This window comes from Opisthocomus hoazin, unplaced genomic scaffold, assembly GCF_030867145.1.
Source record: "Opisthocomus hoazin isolate bOpiHoa1 unplaced genomic scaffold, bOpiHoa1.hap1 HAP1_SCAFFOLD_251, whole genome shotgun sequence".
Lineage (NCBI taxonomy): Eukaryota > Metazoa > Chordata > Aves > Opisthocomiformes > Opisthocomidae > Opisthocomus > Opisthocomus hoazin.
In genome coordinates, this window is record NW_027448972.1 from 22,119 (window position 1) to 47,622 (window position 25,504).

Genomic DNA, 25,504 nt, shown 5'->3' on the forward strand with positions numbered 1-25,504 from the left:
AGGTAAAATGCATCAAAACACAGTTTTTTTCTTATTTTCCTTTTCACAGTCTCAGTGCTGCAGCTTTGAAAATGCTGTGGTGAAAAATAGCTGCCATAATCTTTGAGCCTGCTTCACCTGAATCTTTCAAATCCCCAAATGAACTGGTGTGATTGAAGCCCCCCACTGCGTCAGTAAGTCAGGAAAGATTTCCCGTTCCGAGTCAGGAGTGGTTGTGACCTCCCAAGAGATTGTGCAGCTGATAGGTGGCAGAGCTGAGGCTACGATTTCAGAGTTCAGGTTCCCATTCTTTTCCTAGGCAATCTTAAAAAAACAAACAACTACTTTTTAAGGACTAGAGCTTCCTAGTGACTGTGAATTTCAAATTGTATTTTCTTTTCAAGGAAGAGGCTAAACTGACTTTTCAGAGAAAAACTAAAATGTAAAGTTATCCTTGGAGACAAAGTTAACCAAGGCCCTTCAATAATAATTTAAAAAATTGACTTAGTGATACGATTATCAAGCAAAGACTCTGCAGGCATCATCGCAAGCCGGGCCTGAAAACCAGTGTGAAGCCCTGTTGACAATGGTGACAGCAGTGTGGGTGGGAGAGCCCGAACCCTGCGCAGCGTGAGGAGGTCAGGGTGTCAGGCTTTGTCACACATGCACACCCAAAAACCGCCATAACGAAGCAAGGATCTAATGAAGTTAGAGTTTTACAGTTTTTCGTGGACTGTCATCAGCAAATGACAGGTTTTGTGGAGCATTAGCAAAAGTAAATGGCGATCAGAACGTCAGCAAGTTTTGGTTTTTGTGAGAACCCGTACATGTTGTAACTGTGGTTTGACGTTGCAGCGCGTACTGCCATGATGACAATCACGCTGAGATGTCCACCGCCTGAAAATGGAAAACGTGATACCTACTGTAGATTTCTGCTTTTAAATGATTCTCATGGCTTAGAATCATTTCAAATAGCAACATTTCGCTTCTCCAGCATCTGCTAGGTTGTACGTACTGCAGTGGCACGGTGTGTCTCGCGTTGCTCACAGAGGAGATGTATGTTTCCTGTACGCCATGATCTGGCTGCAGCCTAGGCCTGTTAGACCTTCGCACCTTGAAAAATATTGCAGTGTTTTGAGTAGAGTAGTAAATTTTTATGAAAAACAGCAACTCCAGTCTTGCTGCGGCATTTCCATTCCGTTCTCTGGTGTCAGCCCTCCGTTCGGTGACGGGGTCAGGGGGAGGGAAGGCTGGAAGGACCTCGGGAGGTCACTTAGGGCATTTGCTTTGGTTTTTCTCCCTAAGCGTAGCACTTTGCACTTGTGTTTAGTCAACATCGGTTTCTGATTTCTGACCACTTTCCTGCTTATCCACATCTGGTTGCCGAGAAGACCAATGGGATCTTGGGGTGCATCAAGAGGAGTGTGGGCAGTAGGTTGAGGGAGGGTCTCCTCCCCCTCTGCTCTGCCCTGGTGAGGCCCCATCTGCTGGGCTCCCCAGTTCCAGAAAGATGAGGAGCTACTGGAGAGAGTCCAGAGGAGGGCTACGAGGATGAGGAGGGGACTGGAGCATCTCTGCTACGAGGAGAGGCTGAGGGAGCTGGGCTTGTTTAGCCTGGAGAAGAGAAGGCTGAGAGGGGACCATTATATGCCTACAAATATCTGCAGGGTGGGTGTCAGGAGGATGGGGCCAGGCTCTTTCCAGTGGTGCTCAGCAACAGGACAAGGGGCAACGGGCACAAACTGAAGCAGAGGAAGCTCCATCTGAACCCGAGGAAGAACTTCTTCCCTCTGAGGGTGACGGAGCCCTGGCCCAGGCTGCCCAGGGAGGCTGTGGAATCTCCTTCTCTGGAGATATTCCAGCCCCGCCTGGCCGCGGTGCTGTGCAGCCTGCTCTGGGTGACCCTGCTTGGGCAGGGGGCTGGGCTGGGTGACCCCCAGAGGGCCCTGCCAACCCCTGCCATGCTGGGATTCTGTGATTCTGTGATCACTTTAAATTTTGGTGCTTTTCTGGAGTCCTTGCAACCTTCTCGTAGGGAGCCATCTTTAAACGCAGGTATGTTCTACATGCCATCATCCAATAATTAATTAAAATATTGAAAAGCATCAGGACCATAGTAACCATTCTAGCAGCCTTTTAGTACAAGGTTTGCATGTTCCAGATGTAGCGGTGTGGAAATATCTCAGAAAGAAAGGTTTTATGTAACCAAATTGTTAGAGCGTTGCTCAGTCCCTGATAGCAATCTCTGGTCGCATTGTTCTCATTGCACAAGAACCCACCTCGCTGTTCCACTCTCCATTATTTACTGACCACAGAGAGATGCTACAGGAAGCAATGCCTCTAATTTCAGCTCTGCTTTGTACTTTAGGGGTTTGTTAACGATGCCCGCATGTTCTAAAAATTATACTCACATTTACGGTGTGACAAAAACCACACTATGGAAACAATTCAGCGCAGGCGAAATGATCGCGTGGTCGCGCTCTGGGCTGGGAGCAGAGTATCCGCTCTCTCTGCGTCTGCAGAATGACACGGTGGCTAGGTGACAGCACTGTTCTAGAGAGGTGGCTCAGCACCCAGCAGTTACAAGGAAGCAGAAGTGGTCTTTCATAATGGATAAATCAGGTTTGCACAGAGATTTTCTTCTGGAAGTGTGTTGTAAGATCACAACGGAGCTGCACACGGCGCTGAGGCGGGCAGCAGCGCTCGCAAGCAGCACAGTGGCATCTCGGTGGCAATCGGGGCTGGCCGTGGTCGACTGCTGATGTCGGCTGGGTGGAGATGTGACCCCGGGTTAGAAGCGGTCAGGACGTTGGAGCCAAACCCCATCCTACCACCGTGTGAGCTGCCACAGCCAGGAGCTTGGCTTCCCGTGCGACTCGAGGCACGTGCCAGAGCACTGCTCCCACCTGAACCAGAGGGAACAGGGGGGCTGGTTTGGTCTGCAGAGTTTCGCTCGGCATCCTTAGAGTTTTGCTGGTTTCTGGCCCTGCAGCTGAGCCGTTGGGAATATTTAGTTTGCAGGACGTTTCAGGATCACAGGGTGGAAATAGGTGAAGTGCTTTGGAAGTCTAGATTTTCTTTATATCTAGTTGTTTTTTCTCAGTGTAGCTTTGATCAAAGCGCTTGACCATTTCTGTCAGTCCAGCCTGAGATTTATTTTTAGATACATGCTATAGCTAGATAATTAGCTCTTTAACCTGATGTCACGCTGTGCAGTGGAATCATCCAGGCAACTGAAGAGGGAGACAGGGCATGATTATTTCTCTGTGTTTGAGAAGTCTTTAGAGAATTTTGAGTGATCAAAAAAATGTTTCCTAAATACTAAACATTATTGTTGGATTGTTTTATAAGTGATCCAGAAGAAAGAGGTGAGATAATTTTAAGCTAGCTTTTGGTCAGAGAGAGCAGTGTTGGGGGGGAGAACCAGCGTAACCCTCTGCGTCTCAGCGGGAGCAGATACCGTTTCCCTAAGGCTGCATTGTCAAAGACCTTTTGTGGCCCATAAATAGAGATTACTCTTTTTTTCTTTAGGAAAAATTGGCCATTAGCAAGGAGCAGAAAATCTTAATGTGAAAGAAAAAACCATCAGCGTTAAAATAAAATGTCAGACAGACATCAAGCTGGAAGATTGGTGCTTACAGATGCCCCAGAACATGTTATGTGGGTCAGTAGTTACTGTCTCTTCGGCAGTCTCGTCTGAGTAAAGGCTGTTGTGACCTCTGCAGGAAGCCGCTTCTCTGCCCTCTTGACACTAATTTAATAAAGCTCCCTTGGTGGCACATAAATAACACTGAGAAGACAAGGAGGCACTGAGACGCTGCTTGGAGCTCCAGCGCGTTTCTAGGGCTGGCTAAGAGGACTTACAGAAATGTCACTCGGAGTTCTGTCAGAAGATAAAGATTCTGAAAATGTGACTTTAAAACTTTAACAGAACTGAGTACAGCTCATGAAGTTAAAGACTGAGAAAAAGAGGAACTAGAAGAACATAATAAGAAAAATGGAGAGACGGTAGGGACCAGGGAGCTGCTTTCATGACATGCATGAATTGTGGTGTCTTTTTTTTTTTTTTCTTTACAACATAAACTTTTGAATGTACAGCACTGTTTGTATCATTATGTTGTTCAGGGTCGTGGTGGGTTGTTGGGGTTTTTAAGATTTATATTACCATTATTAATGACTTGTGCAATGATCCTGTCAAGTTTACAAGCTTTCTGCATTGAGGATAGTTGAAGCCTTGACCTGCAGTTATCTGAAGATGATATGAAGAGCTCAGAAAGCACATGCAAGTTTTGGAGCGTGAGAGTTAAACAGAAATTCTGAAATTAGAAATCCCACAGCATTGTTTCAGGCATTAACTAGAGCTTCTGGCCAGAATCCGAAGGGATGATGATGTTCTGCCTACCAAGCTTTCCCTCACAGTTTCTGCTTAGCCCGGTGTTTTGTCTTGCCCTGTCTCAGCCGTTGCCTGCCGGCTTGGTGCTCCATGCTGGGCGCAGGTGCGCTTCAGCAGTTGAGGAATAGATTGATGTAAGTCCCTAGACATATTAGAGTAATTAGGAATGCAAATCAGCCTCAAAGAGCGGTGTGCTGTTACCTGCAAGGCCCTGCGCCCGCATGCCCTCTGTGGGGCTGGTTGTGGGGCGTACCGTGGGTTTCCAGGGCTGCGGCCGTGCCGCGCAGAGCCCTGCTATCCCATCCGTCCCGAGTCCGACGCGGAGCAGCGTTTGTGGCATCGGGTGCTTGTGAAGCGCTTCACGTTTTCAAGATGCTGAACAAACGTTATGCCTCGTTCTGGCTGAGGTTTGGTGAGTCATGGTTTGTGCTCGCTGAGACTCGTATGATGCCAAGGACAGCAGTGACACACACGGAGTGACTGCCTTGGAAATGTGTAGGCAAACGCTGCGCTGGGCTATGGAAAGGTGATGCTGCAGTTTTATCACTGGCTGCACTTAGCAGACTGCAGTTTAAGGCCAATACTTAACAAAACTGCGCTTAGCAAGACAGAACTGATACCGAAATGCTGGTATCCTTTTCCGCTGGCATCACCTCTCTCGTGTGTAGATTATGCTTCGCGTGTTCAGGTGTGCCAGTGCAAGAGTAGGATAACACAGCGGCCAGGATTCTTTCACAGCGAGAGCTGACCTTTTGTATTCCCTTGGGAAAGTGAATTACCCTTCCTTATCTCTGTTTTCCTCTCCTTAGACACCAACTCCTGAAGGCACGGGCAGTCTCCTAAAACGTGTCTGGCTTTCACCACCGCGGTCCCCAACGCTGAAAGTCGCAGTGCTACGTTTTAATATCAGAGTACCACTACCGATACTTGTTCTTCAGGCGGGAGCGAGCTTGCTGGGGGGAAGCGGCAGCAGTTACGCTCGGTATTAGTCTGGCAGTAGCGATATGAGGTGGCAGTCCTTCGGCTGGGCTGATGCCGCTCAGCCGCCTGCGCAGCCCCCGAGGTGCGGGCAAGCGGCCGTTTCCGTGAAACGCCGGGCACCACTTTGCAGGGCCAGGGGAGAGCTCTGGAGGATGTGCAGATCCCTGAGATGGTCGGTGGCCCCGTCTCGAGGGAGTGAGCACCGGGCACTTGTGCTTTTCCTGAGGTCCGAAATGCTGGAGAGTGGAGTGAGCTTTAAAACGCGTGATGCTAACGCTTAGAGGTGTGCCAGAGAGAAAACATGCTCAATTAATTTTAGTCTGTAACGTTTAGGAAAAAAAATGAAGTGATAACGACACCTGAAAAAAAAGAGTTAGAAGGCAATATTGAAAAATGATACTCTTTTTATTTTAACATTGATATATTTTGTGCGAGTTTCTTGGTGGTTAGTGAAGAAGGCATCTACGCACGACTGAGGTCTCACAAGCGTAGCGCGAGCCCTGCGTCTCTCGGAGTGAAGCGCGGTGTCACTCTGCAGGTGTCACACAGTCTTACTCAGAGTAAAAAAGAAAGGCTGACAGAGGTTGTGTCTCCATCTACACTCTGTAACCAGCCCTTCCAGCCAGTCGATTTTACACTTCCTCTTGCTAATGAAGATGCTGGGGTTGCATGGTTGATGCTCCGAGCTGGGGACGGCGAGATCGGCGCCTGTGCTGTGCTTGGTGCTGCTGACTGCAGCTGGTGCCCACGGCGCGGGGAGCAAGAACGATGGAAAAGACAAGTTTACAGCAGATCTCCAGACTGTTTCCTCCCAGTTAGTGTGGCAAACTCTGGAGATTAAACCATTCATCTCTTCCTTGTTTTTTTTTTAATCCTTTTTTTTTTCCCCTTTTCACCTACGTGTTGTGTTTTTTGTTCTTTTTTTTTCTTTTCGCATTTTCCAAACTAGCAAGCGTGGAGGCGAGGCACATCAAGGCAGAGATGGGGAGTGAAAGAGCCCTTGTGCTGGACAGGCTAGCAAGCAACGTGGCAAAGCGAAAAAGCTCAATGCCTCAGAAATTTATTGGTAAGAACAAAAAACCTTTTCATGTGCAACAGTTTAATATGTGTGAGTTGGTAACCTAGAGTACAATGCCTGTGCTTATTTTAAATCTCCTTCTCAAGTTTGTCATCTAATCTAATACAAAAGAATATAAATGAATTAACTTCGATTATTCTGATGTGTTTTTAGTGATTTTCTGTAGGCTTTTGATTAAAATAAAAAAGGATATAGTCTGTTAGAAACTTACTGGATGGGAGCTGCCTCTGTGCTCTGTGTCTATTTGTGTAGAGAATTTATAAATATATTTTATGAGCTTCCGTGTGTTGTTTCCAGTACCTGTGCACTTGAAATGTTGGCTGCTAGGTCCTTTATCGGAAAAGAACAGGAAGGCTTAATGCTGTTAGGAGCTGAGTGCTGGTTCTAGTCAGCGGGAGCTGAAGATGCTCGCAGGATGCCTGTGTGGGATAAGGCCTAAAGACAGAGAAGTATTGGATTTCTGTTAGTCATCCTGCTGGACGTGAACATGATGAAAAAATATCACATCCTTTCTTGTGGTAATTTAAGCAGCAAGATGTTTCCATAGCATTTTCTTTGCATTTCATTTTGTACGGTCAGAGTTTTGCGTGCTGGGGATCTTGAATACTAGTTGGACAGGTTTTGTGTGTCAGCGAATGCCTGGTCCTCTTGGCTCATCCTGCTTCATTAATTTGCCTTTTAAGAAAAGAAAATACCACTCCTGTGTCCCGAGTAAAGACCTGGCTCAGCAGCTGTAGAACGGGAGTACTAGTGGTGCCTAGTCTGTGGCATTCGGGTCGGTTACCTACTGAGGGCTGGCGGTTCTCCGTGCCAGCCGTGCTTCAGCCCGGGGGCTGCTGTGGGGCTGGTGTCCCCCCACACGCCCGGGGCGGGGAGCAGCGGGGGGCTGGGTGCGCAGGCAGGGCCCGGCCGTGCTCAGATGGACCCGGCTGCCGGGGCGATGTCCTGAGGACCGTCCGCAGCGCCTGGGGCTGGGCTCCAGACCCGGGTGCGTGGGTGCTGCGCCAGCCGCGCTGACAGCAAAGCGGCCGCACTGCTGAAGGTAGCGTGGCTCGTGCTGGCTTGGGGGGTAGCACTGGACCTGCAGCTTTGAAAACCGCTGCCTTTTATCTAGACAGCTTAGTACGGCTTGAGAAAGGTCACCTTGTAGACAGGCGTAGAGTAACCCCAGCGCGCTCCACCCGAGTGCCTTTGGGTTCTTAATATTGAAACTGTTGACTCTGTGACTTAGACCTGACATCTCATGCTCTGATTCAAAAAGTAATACTAATGCAAATACTTTTTAAAATCTTTAGCTTCCTTTTTTTTACCACTGAGATCAGCTTCACCCTGTGTGTTTTACAATCGTTACAAATTCAAGCTTTATGTATTTTTTTAAGCACATCTGCACCAGGACACGAGCACTCAGCATGCACTTAACTTTGAGTACTGGTGTTTTTCGGATTTGTTTTACCAGGGTACTTGTTACCGTGTGGGACAGATCCTGCTGATTGGTGATGGTGCTCAGCAGCCCCGTCTGTAGGTGGCATGAACTGATACTGTGTCACACGAGGGCTTTTGTGGAGAAGGTGGAGGACTCGAGGCGGTTCACCTAAAGGAACAAAAGAACCGATTTCTGAAACTTACTGTTTTTCTAGAACCTGAGTGACTGGCATGTTCTTGTTAGAACATGTGAAGAACTTACTCATTTGGTCCTTTTTATCCCTGGGAGGTGCGTTTGCAAGAGCGGTCTGTCTGACCTTGACTTGGCTTTGGTGACTTTCTGAACCGCCCGTGTCGGAGCGCAGATCTGCCGGGACAGCCTGGTGATCGCTTGGGAAGCGGCGTTCTCGGAGCGGGTGCTGATTTTTCATTTTGTCAGGAAGAAGGGACGGAGTGGTGTACTGACAAGGCATCTTTGTTTGGCTCATTTCTGTGAATGAAGTCTATTGATCAGAAAAACCCCGTGTTATGACTATTCGAGGGCTTCGCAGAGATGCACACAGGCACCGGGAGTCTTGCCCGTTTTTTTTCACATTTTTCCCTTCAGTAGCTGCCTCGGGTGCACAAGTGTTGGTCTGAAATAAGGACTCGGATCAGCAGACCGTGTGCTTGACTCCTACCCTCTGCCCGAGGCCCCTCTGCAGAGCCTGCTCCTGCAAAGGTTTTGCCCTCAGCTTTTCCTGTCGTTAGGAGGAAACGAGGATTTGGATGCAAGTTTGTGATCTGGTGTTCCCGGTTTTGCTGTGGATTTCCATTTTGTGTGTACAGGGACCGAATCTACAAACCCTGGCTTTTTTGACTTTCCGGTTTGATTAATGAACAGATCTTAAAACAAATGAATAAAGAAAAATTAAAATAGCCTGGCAGAATAGATGCCTGCGCTGGCGGTCCTTCGCTGCGGTGTAAAGCAGTCCTGGGGCTGCATCTCCAGTTGGCACCAGTCGGACTGACCAGTGCCGTCAGTGCATTTCTGCCACTTTGCACCAGCGGAGTATCTTGACCCACAGACTTTTATTTCTTCCTTTTTAGAAACAAGCCTTCCCTGAGACCAGGAGTAAAAATACATTTCTCGTAGTGGTAAAAGCGCTGGTGCGGTTCTGCCCCAGCAGCAAACACCATCATCCCCCAGTGTGCCCAGTCGAACGAGACCTGGCCGGCTCTGGGCAGCGCGGCGGCAGGCAGCAGGATCACTCCCTGTTTCCAGTGTCCACACCTCGCCAGGCTGCGAAGATCTGTGCACGTTTCAGAGCAAGCGAAGCATCGCTGAGCAGCACAGGAGTGCGTGTCGTACGCCGCGGCTCGTGTCTGGGTTCCGGAGGCGAAAGCTTTTGTGCTGTGCTGAGACAAATGAAAAAAGAAAGAGGAAAGCGGCTCTGCTAACCAGTGGCTGCTCTGTAACCAACACTGGAGAACCTGTAAATTTAACTTTTAATGTAGTGTTTTTCAGTAGCTTTGTGGCACTTTACCTGGTGCAGATAGCAGCTTAACTCGGAATAAGCTGTTGCGTCGTCCTCCGGCTACAAAGATAAAGCATCAGCTGCTTTCGGCACAGTGCAGCTTGCTCGTCCCCAGGCCCCGTGTCTGCCTCTCCCTTTGCTAAATCGTTGATACCAGCTTTCTCCTGACTGATTCTGTCGGGTTTGAGGGAAGCACTGCTCTGGCTTTTGTCCCTTTCCATGGGAAGGTTTGCTGCGTTTAACTGAGGGGAAACAAAACAAGCCACCAAGAGTGGACCCCCATCGCTGGACTGCCACACGGTGCCGTAGCTTGGCGTTCTGCCGCTGCGATTTGCACTTTCTGGGGCACTTTCGTGCAGATTCAGCCTACCTAAACACAGGCATCTGGCTGAGGTATCGAAATCAGACACGTGCTGGCCTTGGGCGTCCGCTGAGACAGCGGGGAGCGGGCGAGAAGCTGTTCTGCAGGTAGTGCCTTTTCCTCCCAAGGTGGCTGAGAACCGGCGCGGTCTGGTTTGCAGCCGGATTTCTTGCGCTCTCATAGAAGGAGTCCGCTGATGATGTGCCGTTGCTTTTTAAGGGTGTACAGCAGCACGGCACACTAATGGGTGTCAGGAGAGCAGCCACCAGGATTCTGGAAGAGCAGGATACTGGGAGAGCCTCAGCGACCGTGCATTGCGGTTTTTTGTGTCTTACCTCATGACAGAGGAAGCTAACCCAAAATTTTTAGGGAGTCCTGTCTATCTTTGCTTTTGTTACTTTTTTTTTTTTTTTTTTAATTTCAAATCTGTTTGCATCTTTCACTTGCCTGGAGCTTGTTTAATGAGTCATACACACGTGCTCTATCATTTTGTTTCCTTCTGTGTGAAGCTGGAGAGCCAGTTTGGTTGAGGGTTGGACGCAGTTACATTTTTGTGGTTCGCTAACCTTTTTGAGTGTTTTAGAAGAGAAACGTGAGCTCCGGGTTTTCTGCCTCTGCAGTGAAACCTAATGGGTTTCATATACATTGAGTCATGGTGTTGACAGGTGACTGATAAACATCTGCACTACTCCAGTTACCCTAACGAGGAGATGAGTGGATCTGGTGTTTGCAAGGCACTTGCACATGAAACGCTTGGCCTGGTCCATTTTTTTTAAAGCTATGAACGATTTTGTTTTATGTAACCACAGAGTTCGGTTACTTATTTCTAGACATTCACCGAAAAAGTGACTTTAGTCCTTCTGGGGTGCAGCGTTCTTTCCCCCTGGCCCGCAGACAACTGGTCGCAGCGTGCTGCCCAGCCCGCCCGGCCCTGCCCCGCTCCCTGCCCGGAGAGGCACCGCAGATTTCAGGTACACGCGGCCTGAGCTCTGCTCCCGGTCGGTCTCATTCGGCGCTCTCGGAGCCTCTCACAGCGGGGAGGAATGCGCTGCGCTCCGCTGTCGCTCGCCCCGTGTCGGGAGACCCTGGAGGTGTTGTTCTGTGCATCTGCACGTAGCTGCCAGCATGAGGTTGTCCAAAACCGTGCGTGGACTTCAGAGGAACCAGGCGTGGGGCAGAGGAAGCTGTAGCTCGCAGAGGACAGTGGGGAAAATTGACTTTGGTGTCCAAGGAAGTGTAAAGAAGACTCTGTCAGATGGGCAGAAGCAATGAAAAGTGCAGCAGGTCTCAGCCAGCGCTTGTCTTTACTTTTTCGCTGAGAGAGGGGCACGCGTCTTGGGGGACAAGTCAAGAACGAAAGGTTGCAGTCTTGGTACCCAAAATGGCATGTTTTGGTTCATTATCCATTAGCTCTTTTACAAGTATTTTCATTAATGATTACCTTTTTCTAGGAAAAAAAAAAAAAAAGATGAGAGAAGTTAACCTATGGAACCTTTGATAATATTCTTCCTCTTAAATCCCAGAATAATTTTTAAAAACTGATGAGGATTTGTCCAGTAAGTATCCTCACCACCTCCTCTATGAGATTTTTTTTTGCTTCCAAGCCTGAGCTTTAAAAAAATACCAAAACCCACCCCACCCCACCCAAAAGCTGCTTGTGTATATGACCAGCCTCTTTCAGCAGAGAACACTTCATGCCTCTCCAGAGACTACCGCCATTTCGGAGAGGCATCGCAGAGTTCAAACGCTGCTTTACCCACCCGGGTCACTGAATACCTCTCCTCTCTTGCAGGTGAGAAACGCCATAGTTTCGATGTTAATTATAGTTCAAGTTTCATGTACGAGAAGGAAAGCGACATCATGCAAGGCCGCATGATGGACCAAGCCATAAACAACGCCATCACCTACCTTGGGGCCGAAGCCCTGCGCCCGCTCGTGCAGACGCCGCCAGCGCCCACCTCCGAAATGGTGCCAGTCATCAGCAGCCTGTACCCCATTCCGCTGACCCGCGCCGACGTGCCGAACGGCAACGCGCAGGATGCGGAGAAGAGCCATGGCCACCTCAGGGACAAAAGCCTGTCTTCCGACAGAGCCCTCTCCCCGAACAACAGCGGCCAAGACTCCACAGACACTGACAGCAACCACGAGGAGCGGCAGAACCCTGCCTTCCACCAAAGCCCGATGGTCCCCGCGCAGGCCCACAACGGCCTCCAGTCCTTGAAGGACTTCCCAAGGCCGTATGACATCATCAAGCCGCCCGCCATATGCCCACGCGACGCCTTTAAGGTCATCAACAAGGAAGGGGAGGCCATCGGGGTCTACCGGTGCGACCACTGCCGCGTCCTCTTCTTGGATTATGTGATGTTCACCATCCACATGGGCTGCCACGGGTTCCGCGATCCCTTCGAGTGCAACGTCTGCGGGTACAGAAGCCACGACCGCTACGAGTTTTCCTCACACATTGCACGAGGAGAGCACCGAGTAGTACTCAAATAAACGGACCGGCGTTCCAAGGCCAAAGGCTTTGGTTTAGATCACAGGGGAGGCTTGTTGGTTTGGTTTTTTAAGCAGTGTGAAGAAATTCCTCGAGTATTTTTCTATGCCAGTTTTTAAATGAGTATCTCAGGGAGGTGGCACCTTTTTATATTTTTTTTACTAATAATTCAGTGTTCTGTAGCATCTATGCCTAGCTGCTGTGGCGAGTGGTACTGTATAAAGTACCAAGGAGCAGAGACCGATTTTTATACAAACTTTATTTTTGTGAAAACTCGGAGCCATTTAAGATGTTTTTATTTTTTAATGCGCGTTTGTTTTTATAATGTGTGCTTTAACTCAGCACAGAGGTTTTCGTGCCCTGCTGCTGGTTCCCCTGCTTGGTCGGTTGCCTTGTCAGAAGGACGCAGGAGCAGCTTGTTCCGGCTGCCACAATCCCGACGGTCTTCAAATGGCCGAAACAAGGAGAACACACATCTGGGAAGTGTTATTGATTCCTCTTTAAAGGTTTTCCCCTAAGTCTTAAAGAGCGTGTGGCCCCACCACACTTTCATTTTTCTTACCCCTATGTTCACTTTCTTTAAAGTCACTCCCACGTGCTTCTCAGTAACAGCCAAATCAGAAGGGAGACCTGTTCTGGGGCCGGGGTTTTTGAGCGGTGCGCGTGTTTGGGATACCCGCTGAGATCACTGGTTGGCTCGTCCGTGCGGTCGGGGGGAAATCCTGATTTTCACTGATGGAAAGTCCTCCTTGCTGGTGGATGCCGAGAACCAGGATGAAACTGCGCTGCTCCAGCGCAGCTCTGGCAGCAGAACTCGGGGCCGAGCTGCCCGGCTGGCGGCAGCCCTGGCACGCGGGATCCCGGCGCTGGTCTCGCAGCCGGAGTCGCCCCGTCCTGGCAGCAGGCACCGTGAGAACCCGCGTGCACCAACGTGTGGGAGCTGACGGCTCGATCGCGCTCACTGGTTTTACGTGGGGATATCCCTCAGAGTGAGATCTGCTGTTTTGCAAAATGAGTATTTACCATTACTTTGAAGCTGGTTTTTAAAATAGTTCTTCTAATCTAATCGTTGCTCTGCAGCTGTATGATTAGTCACTGCGCTGAAGATATGAATTCGATAACGGTTTTGCTGAGTGAGTGTTTATTCTTTGCAAAGTATTTCTGTATAATGTAGGGTTAGGTGTGTTCTGCTGGACTTTTTGCATCCATCATTATGGTTTGAGATCTCCATTGCTTTTGTATTTTTGCCATGTTGCCGGGCCAGTACCTGTGGGGCTCTGTCCACTTCCACGAGGGAAGGCTGGGGCGCAGGGGCCGAGGTAGGGTGCCAAGGGCCCAGAAATGCCAAATTTCCTTCCTCCCTCTGAGCTGGGCTCACTCTTCAGGCTCAAATGCTTCCTGCTTCCCTGAATGTTAAGGTACAAAAAAGAAAACTACATTCAGTTTTCCCAATAAGGGTACACCTGAAGGAGGATAAATTAGCCTGCAGAGAGCTTGGCTATCTGCAGCGCGGTGGAAGTGCTCGATCCTAGATCCTGCTCTGCGCTGGGGGTGAGGAGAACTCTTTTCCTGCCGTGTGTGACGTTACGTGCGCAGTTACAGGTTCGGGATCTTTTCCAAGAACCAATTTCCCGTCATGAGGCACGTGCAGCGAGCAGGTGGACGTCGGCTCTTCCCCGCTGAATCCCCGTTGTCACCGGGCAAGAAGCGATCAGTCGGCGAGGCTGCGGTTCCTCCAAGGGCTTAGCCCCGTCGTCCGAGGACTGCCCAGGGAAGGCTGCATTTCCCCGCTCCCGTGGGGTAAATCGCTTGGTACGGCCGGCTCTCCCGCTGGGATCTCGGGGGGACATCGACGCGCGCACCGCGGCTGCTGAAGACGCTTCTCATGGTTCGACGGAAATGAAGAAGGTTGCATGCGGCGAAACGTAACATCGTTTGCAGAGGAAGCTCCGCCAATCCCCGAACGTGTGTCACGCAGCCACGCCGCTGCCGAGTCCGTGAAAACGCTCTGTGGATGGCTCTCCCCCTCCCCGCTCCCCGCCAGGCAGGGCTGCGGCCGCCCACCCCTGCTTCCCAGCGCAGGGAAGCCATCGACCACCGCCTCTGAGCAGCTCGCTGTGAGCCACGCGCCCAGGTTTTGGAGAGGAAGGAGGGAGAGTTTCGCAGTTTCTGGCCTTGATGGCACCGTTTTCCCCCCACTGCTGGGACAGAGTCGTGACTTCAGGACGGGCTGAACCGCAAGAAGTTCCCTGTGCTGTGTGGGGTTGCCGAGCAGGGACGTCGTTACAGCTCTGGTGCTGAGCGATCGCGTGTTGTGGAATTTCAACCCAGTCATTTATTAAAATACGTATATTTTTGAGTACCATTCATCTGCTGTGTGATGCTCGCCGTGTGTGTGCCTCCCCGAACCAGGGCCGAAGCCGACGCTGGCTGTGTCCGGGGCGCAGGGCTGGAGCCCCGTGCAGAGCCAGGATCAGCCCCCCTCTGCCGCCCTGGGTCGGGGTCCCCGTCCCGCAGCGCCGTCCCAGCACCCTCATGGGCCGGGAGGTCAGCGGAGCTGTGCAAATCGCCTCATCGGGGGAAATGGAGGGAGAGAAACCGCTGGTGTTGGTTGGGAGCCTGATTTATTCTGCTCCTGGTTTGGTTATTTTGGTACGAAGCAGATTTCTGCTGGGACCGTTCTCTCTGAAGGCGCCCCAGCCAGCTGCTTCGTCTGTCTCGCTTGGTTTATTTACTGCTGAATTACACCTAAACAGCGGGCAGCGCAGAGGAAACTGGCTTTTAGCATTACGAATTGAGCCTCTTGTGCTGAAAATTGAATTTTTTAAGAATTTCAGTAGACTCTCATGTACGTGACAGTGGAAGGGACCCCGGGTGCTGCGCCGTGCTTCGTGGCTCCCCACCCCAAAGCTCATTCCTTACAGCCACGAAAGCAGGGACCATCGCAACGCCCGAGCCGGGACGTGCACGGCGAGTGCTGGCTGACGAGCCGGAGCGAGCTCGGGGGAGTGGGCCGGGTGCTGCTCGCGTCCGTCGCCGCTGGGCCCCGTAAATCACAACGCGGCGATGAGACCTGGGAGCAGGCTGCGGCCGTGGTGCTTCCACGCGGCGGCTGGGCTGCGCAGAACACGGCCGGTCACTCCGTGGGGTGCCGATACACGGCAAGATTTGGAGATAACGTAGTCTGCTCCTCCAGCTGCTGAAAAACGCTGTCGGTCTTTCGTTGTGGGTTGGGTTTTGGTCTTTATTGGTTAACAGATGAACGATACAATGCCCTTCTCTGACCTGGGGCTGCTGCCTGCTTCCCTTGTCTCCCCAGGAAGCCTGGGACAAGCGGTCGAGGGAGGAGAACAGCCCAGATTTACCCCGGTAAAATTCCCGCGGGATGCCCTGGGCGCCTGCCGGAGCGTGCGGGCCAGCAGCCGCTCCCGGCCTCGACGCTCGCTCCCTGCAGCGTGGTGTGCTGCGAAGCGCCGGCCTCTTTGCCCGGGTGTTACCGAGCGCAGTCATAGCGAAACCGGTGCCGGTAGCAGTGCGGGGGAGCCAGGAGCCCTGCCGGTGCCCGGGTTTGGGCCCGGGATGCCGGGGGTTTGCAGGCGCTCCCGGTGCTTCTCCCGGCAGGGTCCGGAGCACCGGCCGGCGTCCCCGGTGATCTGCGTGGGGACAGGTCTGCTCGTGCGGCGGCAGCGTGGGGTGGAGGCGATGCTCAGCCCCACGTCCCTGCGCCTGCACCGGGACCTGCGGGTGCCCCGGTGGGTGCGGGGCAGGCTCAGGGTTAACGTGGGGTGCTGGGGGCTGCGCCCACCGTGCCGGAGCACATCAGTCAGACGGGAACGTCCCGGGCGGTGGAGGCTCACACCAACCCTCCCACAGCCCTTTTCAGCACCTGCTTTAGCAGGTTGGCGTTGTTCACGCTTACTTCATGCTCTCCTGACACCTTCTACCGCAGGGAGCTGGACACACTTGAAACAAAAAAAAAAAAAGAAAAAAGAAAGTCAGGAGATCCTTTTTTTCTTTTGCCTCCACTTCCTTCCCAGCCCGGCCGAAACGCCAGTGCCAGGCGTTGTTTTCCCCCGGCTGTGACGCTGCCGGGTGGCTCCGACGCTGGGGCGAGACGCTGCCAGCGCAGCCGAGGGGCTGGGGGCCGGGGCACGGCGAATCCCCCAGCGAACCCCCAGCCCGCTTCTGGCTGAGCGAGAGCTGCTTTGGTGCTGAGAACCCCGGCAGCCCTCCCCTGCCTGGAACCAAACCCCCTTCGAGCGCCGGGCGTATGAGAACGTTCAGCTGGTGTTATGACAGAGAGATCCTTATCAGCCGACACGCCGCAGTGGTGATGGAGCGGGGAGGAACTCGTTTCCCCCGTCGTGTCGAAACATGCTTTGTAACGCAGGAAAAATCCCGTAAAAATGCTGAACTGCATCCTCGGAGCATCCCGGCCGGCTCCGGCTCCCTTCCTGGTGCCCGAAGACCCACGGTGCCGGGAGGGGAGAGCGGTGCGGGGGGACGGAGTCACCGCCACCACGTCCTCCTGGTCCCCATTCTCCAACCTTCCACCGCGTCACACTCCCCCGCCGAGGACGCGCCAGCATTTAGCAGCCCTCCACGTGGGCTCGGCCGGGCTCCTGCTGCCCCCAAAGCCGGGGGGCAAAGCGTGAGGGGGGCCCGGGGCCACCCCTGGGCATCCCTTGGGGGGCTGCGTGACAGCGGGCGGGGGGCAATGCCCCGGGGCTCCCACGTGCCGGCCCTGCGGCCGCGCAGCCTGCGAACGGGGGCAGCGGGTTCACGCCACGCCTGATGCCCCCCTCGCTTCGCCGGGAGGGAAGTGAAGCCCCCGGGGAGCCGCGCGCTCCCTCGCCATTCCCGCCGGCGGGGTTATATCGGGCGCCACATTTGCATCGCAGCAAGCTGGCGCACCTGGGCGGCGAGCGAAAGCCTCGGGGGAGCGGCTGGCGATTGTCACACGCGGGCTCGGGGCGAGGAAAGTCCCGGCGGACGATTGTTTTTAGAAGAACTCGCTTCCGAGCCGAGCGGCTTCGGCCCCTGGGGCAGAGCCCCCAGCCCGGCGCCCAACGGGGCTGCGGCGAGGGGTGGGATGGGGACGATGCTCCCGGGCTCTGCGCTGGTGCTCCCGGGCTGGCAGTGCTGTGTCTCAGCCCTAAGCACGGCTCCGCTGCCCCCCACCCATGGCGGAGCCCCCCACCCAGCCCAGGCCACAGCAGCTCCCTGTGCTCTGCCCGGGATCCCCTTCCCATGGCGGGCGTTGCCGAGATGGGCTGTGAGCGGGACCGAGCCCCCCGAGAGGCGCTGGGGACAATCCTGCCACCCCCCCCATTGCTTCCCTGGCAGCAGCCCCATTGCCGCTTCCCCGGGGACGGGGGACACCGTTGGGCTGGGGGTGTCTGGGGTGGGGGAGGTCCTGTCCTCCCTCAACCCCATTTCCCATGGCTGTGGCTCTTTGCCAGGGGACTGAGCCGCAGCCAGGGTCCCCCCCCTCCTTGTTGCTCCCCAGGGCTGGCTGCAGCCCCCCCGTTCCTGCCCCCCGGAGTGGAGAAAGTTAGTCAAATCTGCAGAAACCGCAGCGGGGGGGGGGAGAGGCTGCGTCTGCACCACCGCTTTGATGTCACCCCTGCACGTCCCGCAGGTGCTGCGCCGTTGCCATCGCCCCGGGGCCATGGTCCCCACCGCCGCTCTGCCATTACCTCTGCGAGAAGGGGGGGAGAAGGCAAAAATATTTCCTCTCCTCCCCCCCCCAGACCTTTCCCCACGGTGCCTGGAGCTGGCTGGGCTTGGGCACGGGCTGGTGCGCGGTGACGCAGCCGCCGTCCAGCCCCTGGCAGGTGGGGATGGGGGTCATGGTGGGGGGTTGGGGGGCTGCACAGGGGACCCCGCATCCCTGCCCCATGTGCATCCCTGCACCCTCCACCCTGGGCACAGGCGAGGCCACGGGGCGTCCCCAGCCCCAGGAAGCTTGGCGGGAGCCGGGAAGGTTTCTGCGACGCGGCCCCACGACGTCGAATCATGGCGGGGCCTCCCTGCGGTTTCCCCTGCTCTCACCTCCCCGGGCGCAGTCACGCCAGGCACCCACACGCCATCACCCTGCGCCCAGCCCGGGGGGCTGCACGGGCTGCACGCCCCCCCCCCCCCCGCTATCAACCCTCGAGATGGGGGGGAGCCCCCAGGGCAGCGCGGGGTGCTGGGGTCCCCCTGACACCCCTGCACCCACCCAGCACCCTGCATCCTGCACCCAGCACCCCACCCCCACCCTGCACCAGTCCCTGCAACCCCTTGGCACCCTCCGAACGCACCCGACACCCTTTGCACCCCGCTCCCGTCCCTGCACCCCCTGCGCCCAGTGCTGCAGCTGAGCCGCCGGCGCGTTGCCCTGCAGCCCCCCCAGTACCGTGGGGCTGGGTGCCAGTGTGGGGGGGTGACAGGGTCCATCATGTGGGAGCCCCCCCACTCCCCACCCCACAGCAGTGGCTGGGGGGAAGGAGACTGTGGCCATCGCTGGCAGCCGGGGGGGGCTGGGACCCCCGGGGAGCGGGAGGCGGGGGGGGGGGGGGGGGGCGCAGCTGCCAGCCCTTCCCAGCCCCGTCACGGCCGCTGCACTCTCGGAGGAAGCCGCTCTGCTTTTTCACCCGGCGCCGGTTAAAAATACCACTCCCGATTTTAATACAGCGGCGGCGGGCGCTATTTCGGGCCGGGAGCAGGAAGCGAAACCCCGCCGCGGGTCCCGGGCCCCTCGCCCCCCGAGCTGCCCCCCGGGGTGAGCCGGGTGCCCGGGCGGCTGCGCCGATGCAGTGCCCTGAGACGCCGGGGGTGCGGGGGCTATTTGAAGCCGAGGAGCCGGGCCCCCTCCTTCACCTTCTGGGCCTTCCAGCGGAGCAGGCGGATGGCGCGGAGGCTGAGCCGCAGCACCGCGCCGTACTTGAACACCAGCTTGTAGAAGGCGTCGGTCACCAGGGCGCCGCTGGGGTCGGCGTGCTTCAGCGCGGCCATCGGCGTGTACGCCGCGTTGGTCTGGTGCCGGAAGGGCGGCCGCGCCGCCTCGATCACCCGCAGCGTGTGCTGCGCGTGGGGACGTCACTGTCCCGCCTTGTCCCTGTGCCCTCCTCATCCCCATCCCACCCCGACTCCCATGCCCATCCCATCTGCTCTCCATCCCAACCTCATCCCATCCCAACTCCATTCCCACCCCATCCCATCCCCATTCCCATCCCATCCCCATCCCACCCCCATTCCCATCCCCTTTCCCATCCCCATCCAACCCCCTTTCCATCCTATCCCCATCCCATCCCAATCCCCAACCCCATTCCCACCCCATCCCATCCTATCCCCACTCCCATCCCCATTCCCATTCCATCCCCTTCCCATTCCCATCCTATCCCCATTCCCAACCCCTTCCCATCCTATCCTCATCCCCGAACCCTCCCATCCTAGCCCTATCTCCATCCCACCCACCCCATCCCATGCCCATTCCCACTCCATCTCCTTTCCATCCCCATCCCATCCCCATCCCCTTCCCATCCTATCCCTATCCCTATCTCCATCCCACCCCACCCCATCCCCATCCCCACTCCATCCCATCTCCATCTCTATCCTATCCTATCCTATCCTATCCTATCCTATCCTATCCTATCCTATCCTATCCCATTCCCATCCCCATTCCCAGCCGGGCTCAGCCCCTCAGGATGGAGCTCGGGGGGAAGGAGCAGTCTGGGCGGGACCCCTGCCCTGCTGCCAGCTGGGGGTCGCTGCTCCTCGTTAGGGCTAATTGAGGCTTCTCTAAACAGCCCAGCCCAGCCCCACCCAGCCCAGGGCTGCTGGGCAGGAGGAGAGGGCAGCCCCCAGCCCGGCAGGGCACCAGCCCGCCCGTCACCTCCGCGATGTCCTCGGGGGTCTGGCCCAGGCTGGCGAAGACGTCCCGGGAGTTCCTCAGGTAGAGGTTGGTGAAGATGTTGGCTGTTTCGGGGTCGGTCCGTGAGTAGTCAGCGCGTTCAGCTTCCTCATACACCTTCTCCTCAAACTCTGTTGTCACCGGCCCTGGCTCCACCAGGCTGATCCTGCCCAGTGACGGGGCGCTGGGGACCCTGGCACCCTCAAACCCCCCGCCCCGGGGGCCGTACCGGCTGCCAGCCCCCACACTCACGCCACGTTGAAGCGCAGCGCCTGCACCACCAAGCTCTCACAGAAACCCTCCACTGCGAACTTGGAGGCTGCGTAGACGTCGTTGAAGACGATGCCTGGACGGGTGGGGGGTCCCGGTCAGGGCTGGGGGGGGTCCGGTCCCACCGGGGCACCCTGTCCCCCCCTTACCCTGCAAGCCCATGATGCTGCTGATGACCACGATGTGGCCCCCGCGGCGCCGCTTCATGTCGGGCAGCACCTCCTTGACGAGGCGGACGAGGCCGAAGAAGTTGGTGTCCATGAGGGTCTGCATGGCCGCCAGGCTCTGGCACTCCAGGGGACCCGCCATGCCCACCCCGGCGTTGCTGACTGTGGGCATGGGGCATCGGTGGGGCGTCCCCCGCGCAAGGGGCTCCCGCGCCCGGTGCTCCCAGGGTCCCCAGCACGGGATGTCCTGGGTGTGGAGCATCCCTGGCAGATGGGGGGGTCTCCAGCACCGAGGGTCCCCAGCACACAAAGGGTCCCTGGTGCAGGACGTCCTTGGCATGAAGGGTTCCTGGTGCATGGAGTGACCCTGACACAGAGGGTCCCCAGCGCACAGAGGGTCCCTGGTGCAGGACCTCCCTGGCATGGAGGGTCCCCGGTGCATGGGGTCAGGGGGTCCCTGGTGCACAGAGGGTCCCCAGTCACAGAGGGTCCCTGGTGCAGGATGTCACTTGCATGGAGGGTCCCTGGCGCACGGAGTGTCCCTGGCACAGAGGGCCCCCAGCGTGGGACGTGCTTGGCATGGGCAGTCCCCAGGGCAGGGGGTGCCCGGGGTGTGGGGTGTCCCCGGCACAGGGCTCGCTGGCACCGGACACCGCGGGGTCGTGGTGGGCAGGGGGTCCCGGGGCTCACCCAGGACGTCGACGTGGCGCCCGGGGATGCTGTCGAGGCAGGCACGGATGGAGCCCTCGTCGCAGACGTCCAGCTGCTTGATCTCCAGCGTCCGGCCCAGCGCCGGTCCCGCCGCCGCCGCCAGCGCCCCGCTCCTGCCCACGTTCCTCATGGTAGCGATGACTGGGGGCAGAGGCGGCTCAGCTCCCCCGCGGGGTTCCCCCCCCCGGGAATAGGGGACCCCCACCCCGCTCACCTCGGAAGCGGCGCTGCTTGTCCCGCGCCAGCCGGACGGCCAGCGCCAGCCCGATGCCGGAGGAGCAGCCGGTGATCAGCACCGTCTTGGGAGCCATGGCGCGACCGCGGCCCCGCTCCCTGGCCCCCTGCCTTTAATAGCAGCTGGCTTGGCCCCCCCCAAATCCGGGCCCCCTAATCCCCCCCACTAATCCCCCTCCCCAGGGATTTGCTGGCGGCCGCGTGGCTGAGTCGCACGTGGTGCCCGGGGTGCACAGAGGAGCCTTTGTGCAGGACTCGGGGCACTGCGGGGACACGGGGACGCTGCCAGCCGTGGGGGGCTGTGGGGATGGCCCCCCCCCCCCCCCCCGGCACCCCAGCTTTTCCTTTAGAGGCGTGAGCTCTGAAAAAATAACCTTTATTCTCACTGGTATAAAACACGTCACAGTTCAACTGGCCTTGTGGGGACGTGGGGGATGCGGCGGTGGGTGCCCCCCTCACCCCCACCCCGGGACCCCGCTCCTGGGGCTGGGGACCCCCTGAGCCCACCTGGCGCAGGGGTGAGGAGTGCCAGGCGCCCGCGGGGACGCTCAGGGCTGGTGCTGCGGGGTGGGGAGAAAGTGCTTGAGTGTGGGGGGTCCCCAGCCGTGCCGGCACCCCGGGACCCCGCAGGCAGAGGGCTGGCGGTGGGGGAGCCGTCCTTGTCCCCGCGTGTGCTGTGGCGAGTCCTGACGCCCCATGCCAGGCTGTGCCAAGCCATTCCAGCGGTGCCAGGTCGTGCCAACCCATGCCACAGCGGCAGTGCCGTGCCAGGCAGTGCCGGCAGGCCAGGCTGTGCCAAACCATGCCGCAGCAGCAGTGCCAGGCTGTGCTGAGCCATGCCGGTGGTGCCAGGCTGTGCCACAGCAGCAGTGCGGGGCTGTGCCGAGCGGTGCCGCGGTGGCAGTGCCGTGCCGGGCTCAGAGGGCCACGCAGGTGCAGTAGTGCCGCAGCTTGCAGGGCAGGATGCCGCGGTTGATCTGGTGAAACTCCACGAGCTGGATCAGGTCGGCGAAGCGGGTCTGCCCGTCGTCCATGGTGAAGTAGAGCCGGCCCTCCTCCTCGCTCTGCCGGGGATCGGGGGTCAGGCCCCGGGCCCCCCGGCCCCCCCAGGACCCCCCAGCCCCCCGGCACTCACCGGCAGGATGAGATAGTGTTTGACTCGCTGCAGGTGGCACAGGGACAGGACGAAGCCCTTGGGGTTGCGCTGGCTCTCCCGCACCAGGAAGACGCTGCGAGCCCCGAGGGGGGGGGTCACTGCTGGCCTCAGGCCCCCTCTGTCACCCCTGGGGTCCTGGGGTCCTGTACCATCCTGAGGGCCCCTCTGCCACCCCTGTGTCACCTCTGGGGTCCCGGAGCCCTGGGGTCCTGTACCCCCCAAGGGCCCCCCCAAACCCAAGGCTCCCACCCCCCTGGGGGCTGCAGGTCCCCTGCAAACCCTGGGGGGTCCCAAGCCCCCCGGACCCCCCTGCCTCCCCTCTTCTCCTGCACCACCCCATGACCCACAGGGCCCTATAGCCCCCAGGGTGATGTACCCCCCCCAGGGGCCCCATGAGCCCCGGGGACCCTGACTGCCCCTGGGGTCCCGTACCCATCCACCAAGCCCTGCCGGCCGATGAGCTGCTGGGTGTCCTCCCGGGAGATGCGCCCATGGAACCAGGGCTGGGTGCGGTGGATGGCTGCGGGGAGACGGGCATCAGGTGCGGGGGGGAACCCCCACCCAGGGCAGGGACCCCCCCTCGGCACAAGCCGGCTGTGCCGGACGGGACCCCGCGGGCAGGCGCTGCTCACCGGCGCTGAGCGGGGAGCTCTGGCAGGCTGCCGGCAGGCTGTACCGGTGCGTCGTCTTCTTCTGGCCGTGCGAAGCAAGGAGCGGGCATTAGGGTGGGCTCGGGGGGGGGGTGCCCTGCTCCCCCGCACCCCCACTCACCCTCCAGGCCTGTGCCTCCTCCAGGGCCACCGTCAGCACCTCGCTGGGGTTCTCGATCACCCGGCCCGTGCACCCCGAGAAGTCCATGGCCACCAGCGCGTTGTCCGAGACGCTTCGCTGTGGGGGAGCGGGGGGTGACCGGGGGGTCCCCGCGGGGCGGGGGGGCCGGGGGATGGCACTCACCAGGGGTGTGGGACCAATCCAGGGGGGCTGGCTCAGCCGCGCCTGTGCTTGCTGGTAGTTACGGTAGAGCTGCATGCCGTACTGGGGGGGCGAAGAGCCCCGTGAGCTGGGGGGTCCCGTGGGGCCTCCGTCCCACAGCGGGGTCACGGACCACCCGCCTGGTGTGGGGACGGGGACCTCCAGATCCACCCCGCTTGGGGACAGAGACACCCGTCCTGCATCTTCTCCCGCAGAGGGATGGGGGCATCCCCCCAGCATCCCCCAGCACCCGGCTCACCTTGAAGAGGCGGAAAGCCGCCATCCAGCAGCTGCGGCTCTGCTCGTCCTCGCTGCAGAGCAGCTTCAGGCCCTTCGCGCCGCTCCGCACCTTGTAGGGCTGCGGGGAGAGACCCGAGCCGTCACGGGGCAGCCCCGGCCGGCTCCTGGGGGGCAGAGACCCCTTGGCAGGGGAAGGCACAGGGAAGGGATGGGACCCCCTCAGCCGGGTGGGGACATCCCCACCTTGATGCAGAAGCCGAACTCGGTGGGCATCCCGTAGTGCTTCTTGCCCTGCGTCACGTAGTAGATGTTGGACTCGGTGAGGTCGGCGAAGTACTGGAGGTGCCGGGGGTCCTGGGGCGGGCGGGCGAGGTCAGGGCCGGCCCCACTGCACCCCCTGGCCATGCCCCCCACCACCCCCTCACCTTGGAGGTGCCCTTGGTGGAGTAGTAGAGCCCCGAGCGGCGCAGGGAGAAGTAGAAACGCTTCCAGACCTTGCGCCCGGCCTCCCGCAGCTGCAGGAAGCCCTGGACCTCGGGGCAGCTCCCGGAGTTGAGGAAGTTCTGGGGGCAGACGAGGGCTGAGGGGCACGGCGGGGTCCCCACTGCACGGCGGGGTCCTCACGGCACAGGGTGATCCCCACGGCATGGTGGGAATCCCCATGGCACAGGGTGATCCCCACGGCACAGGGGGCCACGGTGTCCCCATACCTGGATGAGCTCGGAGTGTGCCATGCTCTTGTTCGCCTCCAGGCAGCTGGACACCATCACCTCAGGGAAGAGGGACTGCTGGGGGGACAAGGAGGCTCAGGGGAGACCCATGGGGGGCTCAGGGTCCCCGTGGGGCATCCAGGTCCCCGCGGGCTCCGCGCCGGTGGCCACGTACCGTGTTGCTCTTGAAGAGCTCGTACTTGGCGAAGTTCTTGCGGAAGACGAAGCGGCTGTCGGCGCCGGGGGGCCAGGAGCTCTGCACCTCCACCACCGACTCGTGGTCCTCCAGGCACCGCTCTGCGGGGGGACGGGGCTCAGCGGGGTGGCTGGGGGTGGCTCGGTGCCACGCCATGCCGTGCCACGCTGTGCTGTGCCACGCCATGCTGTGCCACGCCATGCTGTGCCATGCCATGCAATGCCGTGCCACGCCGTGCTGTGCTATGCCAAGCTGTATCGTGCCATGCTGTGCTGTGCCATGCAATGTTGTGCCACGCCGTGCCGGCAGCTCACCCAGTGCCAGGTGCTGGTGCAGCTCGACCAGGGCCCAGCTGTGGTCCTGCAGCGCCCGCGTCCTCCGCACCAGCGTCTCGCAGAGCTGCCGCGCCGTCGTCCCCGCCGACGCCTCCAGCGAGCGGCACGCGCCGTCCTCGCCAAACACCTTCACCACCTGCCGGCACGCGCGTCAGGGACCCCCGGCGGAGGGGACCCCGCGCCCACGGGGGCCAAAACCCCCTGTCGCCACCCCCCTGCCCCCCGACTCACGTGGGAGGCTCCTTCGCGGGGGGGTCCCTGCCCCACGGGGGGGCTGCTGAGGATGGGCGAGTTGGAGGGGCTGCAGAGCTCGGGGAAGGGGTTGGGGATGCTCGGCAGTGACGAGGCGCGGGGCTCCTGCTCCGGCAGCGGCCGGCTGCGGGCAGAGAGG

General features: G+C 58.0%; 3 protein-coding genes across 7 annotated transcripts in view; 1 reads left to right on the top strand and 2 right to left on the bottom strand.

Moving 5' to 3' along the window:
* Positions 1–14,566, top strand: part of LOC104332047 (zinc finger protein Aiolos) — a 32,417-nt gene extending 17,851 nt beyond the window's left edge. For 2 of the 5 annotated variants that reach the window (XM_009937425.2, XM_075412290.1), the window contains 2 exons: positions 6,303–6,419; positions 11,524–14,566. In XM_009937425.2, coding sequence (XP_009935727.2) covers positions 6,303–6,419; positions 11,524–12,227 — 821 coding nt within the window. In that variant the 3' untranslated portion in view covers positions 12,228–14,566. Of the gene's footprint in view, positions 1–3,858; positions 3,988–5,926; positions 6,168–6,302; positions 6,420–11,523 lie in introns of those variants that run through there. The other 3 variants (XM_075412292.1, XM_075412291.1, XM_075412289.1) reach the window with 3 other exon arrangements.
* Positions 14,567–18,930: 4,364 nt separating this feature from the next.
* On the bottom strand, positions 18,931–21,581 carry LOC142359964 (retinol dehydrogenase 8-like). Its single transcript, XM_075412287.1, has 6 exons — positions 21,485–21,581; positions 21,250–21,411; positions 20,542–20,721; positions 20,375–20,468; positions 20,105–20,288; positions 18,931–19,293 (listed from the first exon to the last, which is right to left on the bottom strand). The coding sequence occupies exons 1-6, from the start codon at positions 21,579–21,581 to the stop codon at positions 19,054–19,056; spliced, it is 957 nt and encodes a 318-aa protein (XP_075268402.1). The 3' UTR covers positions 18,931–19,053.
* Positions 21,582–22,057: 476 nt separating this feature from the next.
* On the bottom strand, positions 22,058–25,500 carry LOC142359965 (growth factor receptor-bound protein 7-like; the record flags this gene model as incomplete). Its single annotated transcript, XM_075412288.1, has 13 exons — positions 22,058–22,568; positions 22,640–22,733; positions 23,093–23,180; positions 23,293–23,353; positions 23,432–23,548; positions 23,615–23,695; positions 23,892–23,990; positions 24,116–24,226; positions 24,298–24,435; positions 24,583–24,660; positions 24,758–24,879; positions 25,093–25,249; positions 25,345–25,500. Coding segments are annotated over 13 exons (1,449 nt in total), but the record flags the coding sequence as incomplete, so codon positions are not given.
* Positions 25,501–25,504: the final 4 nt, after the last annotated feature.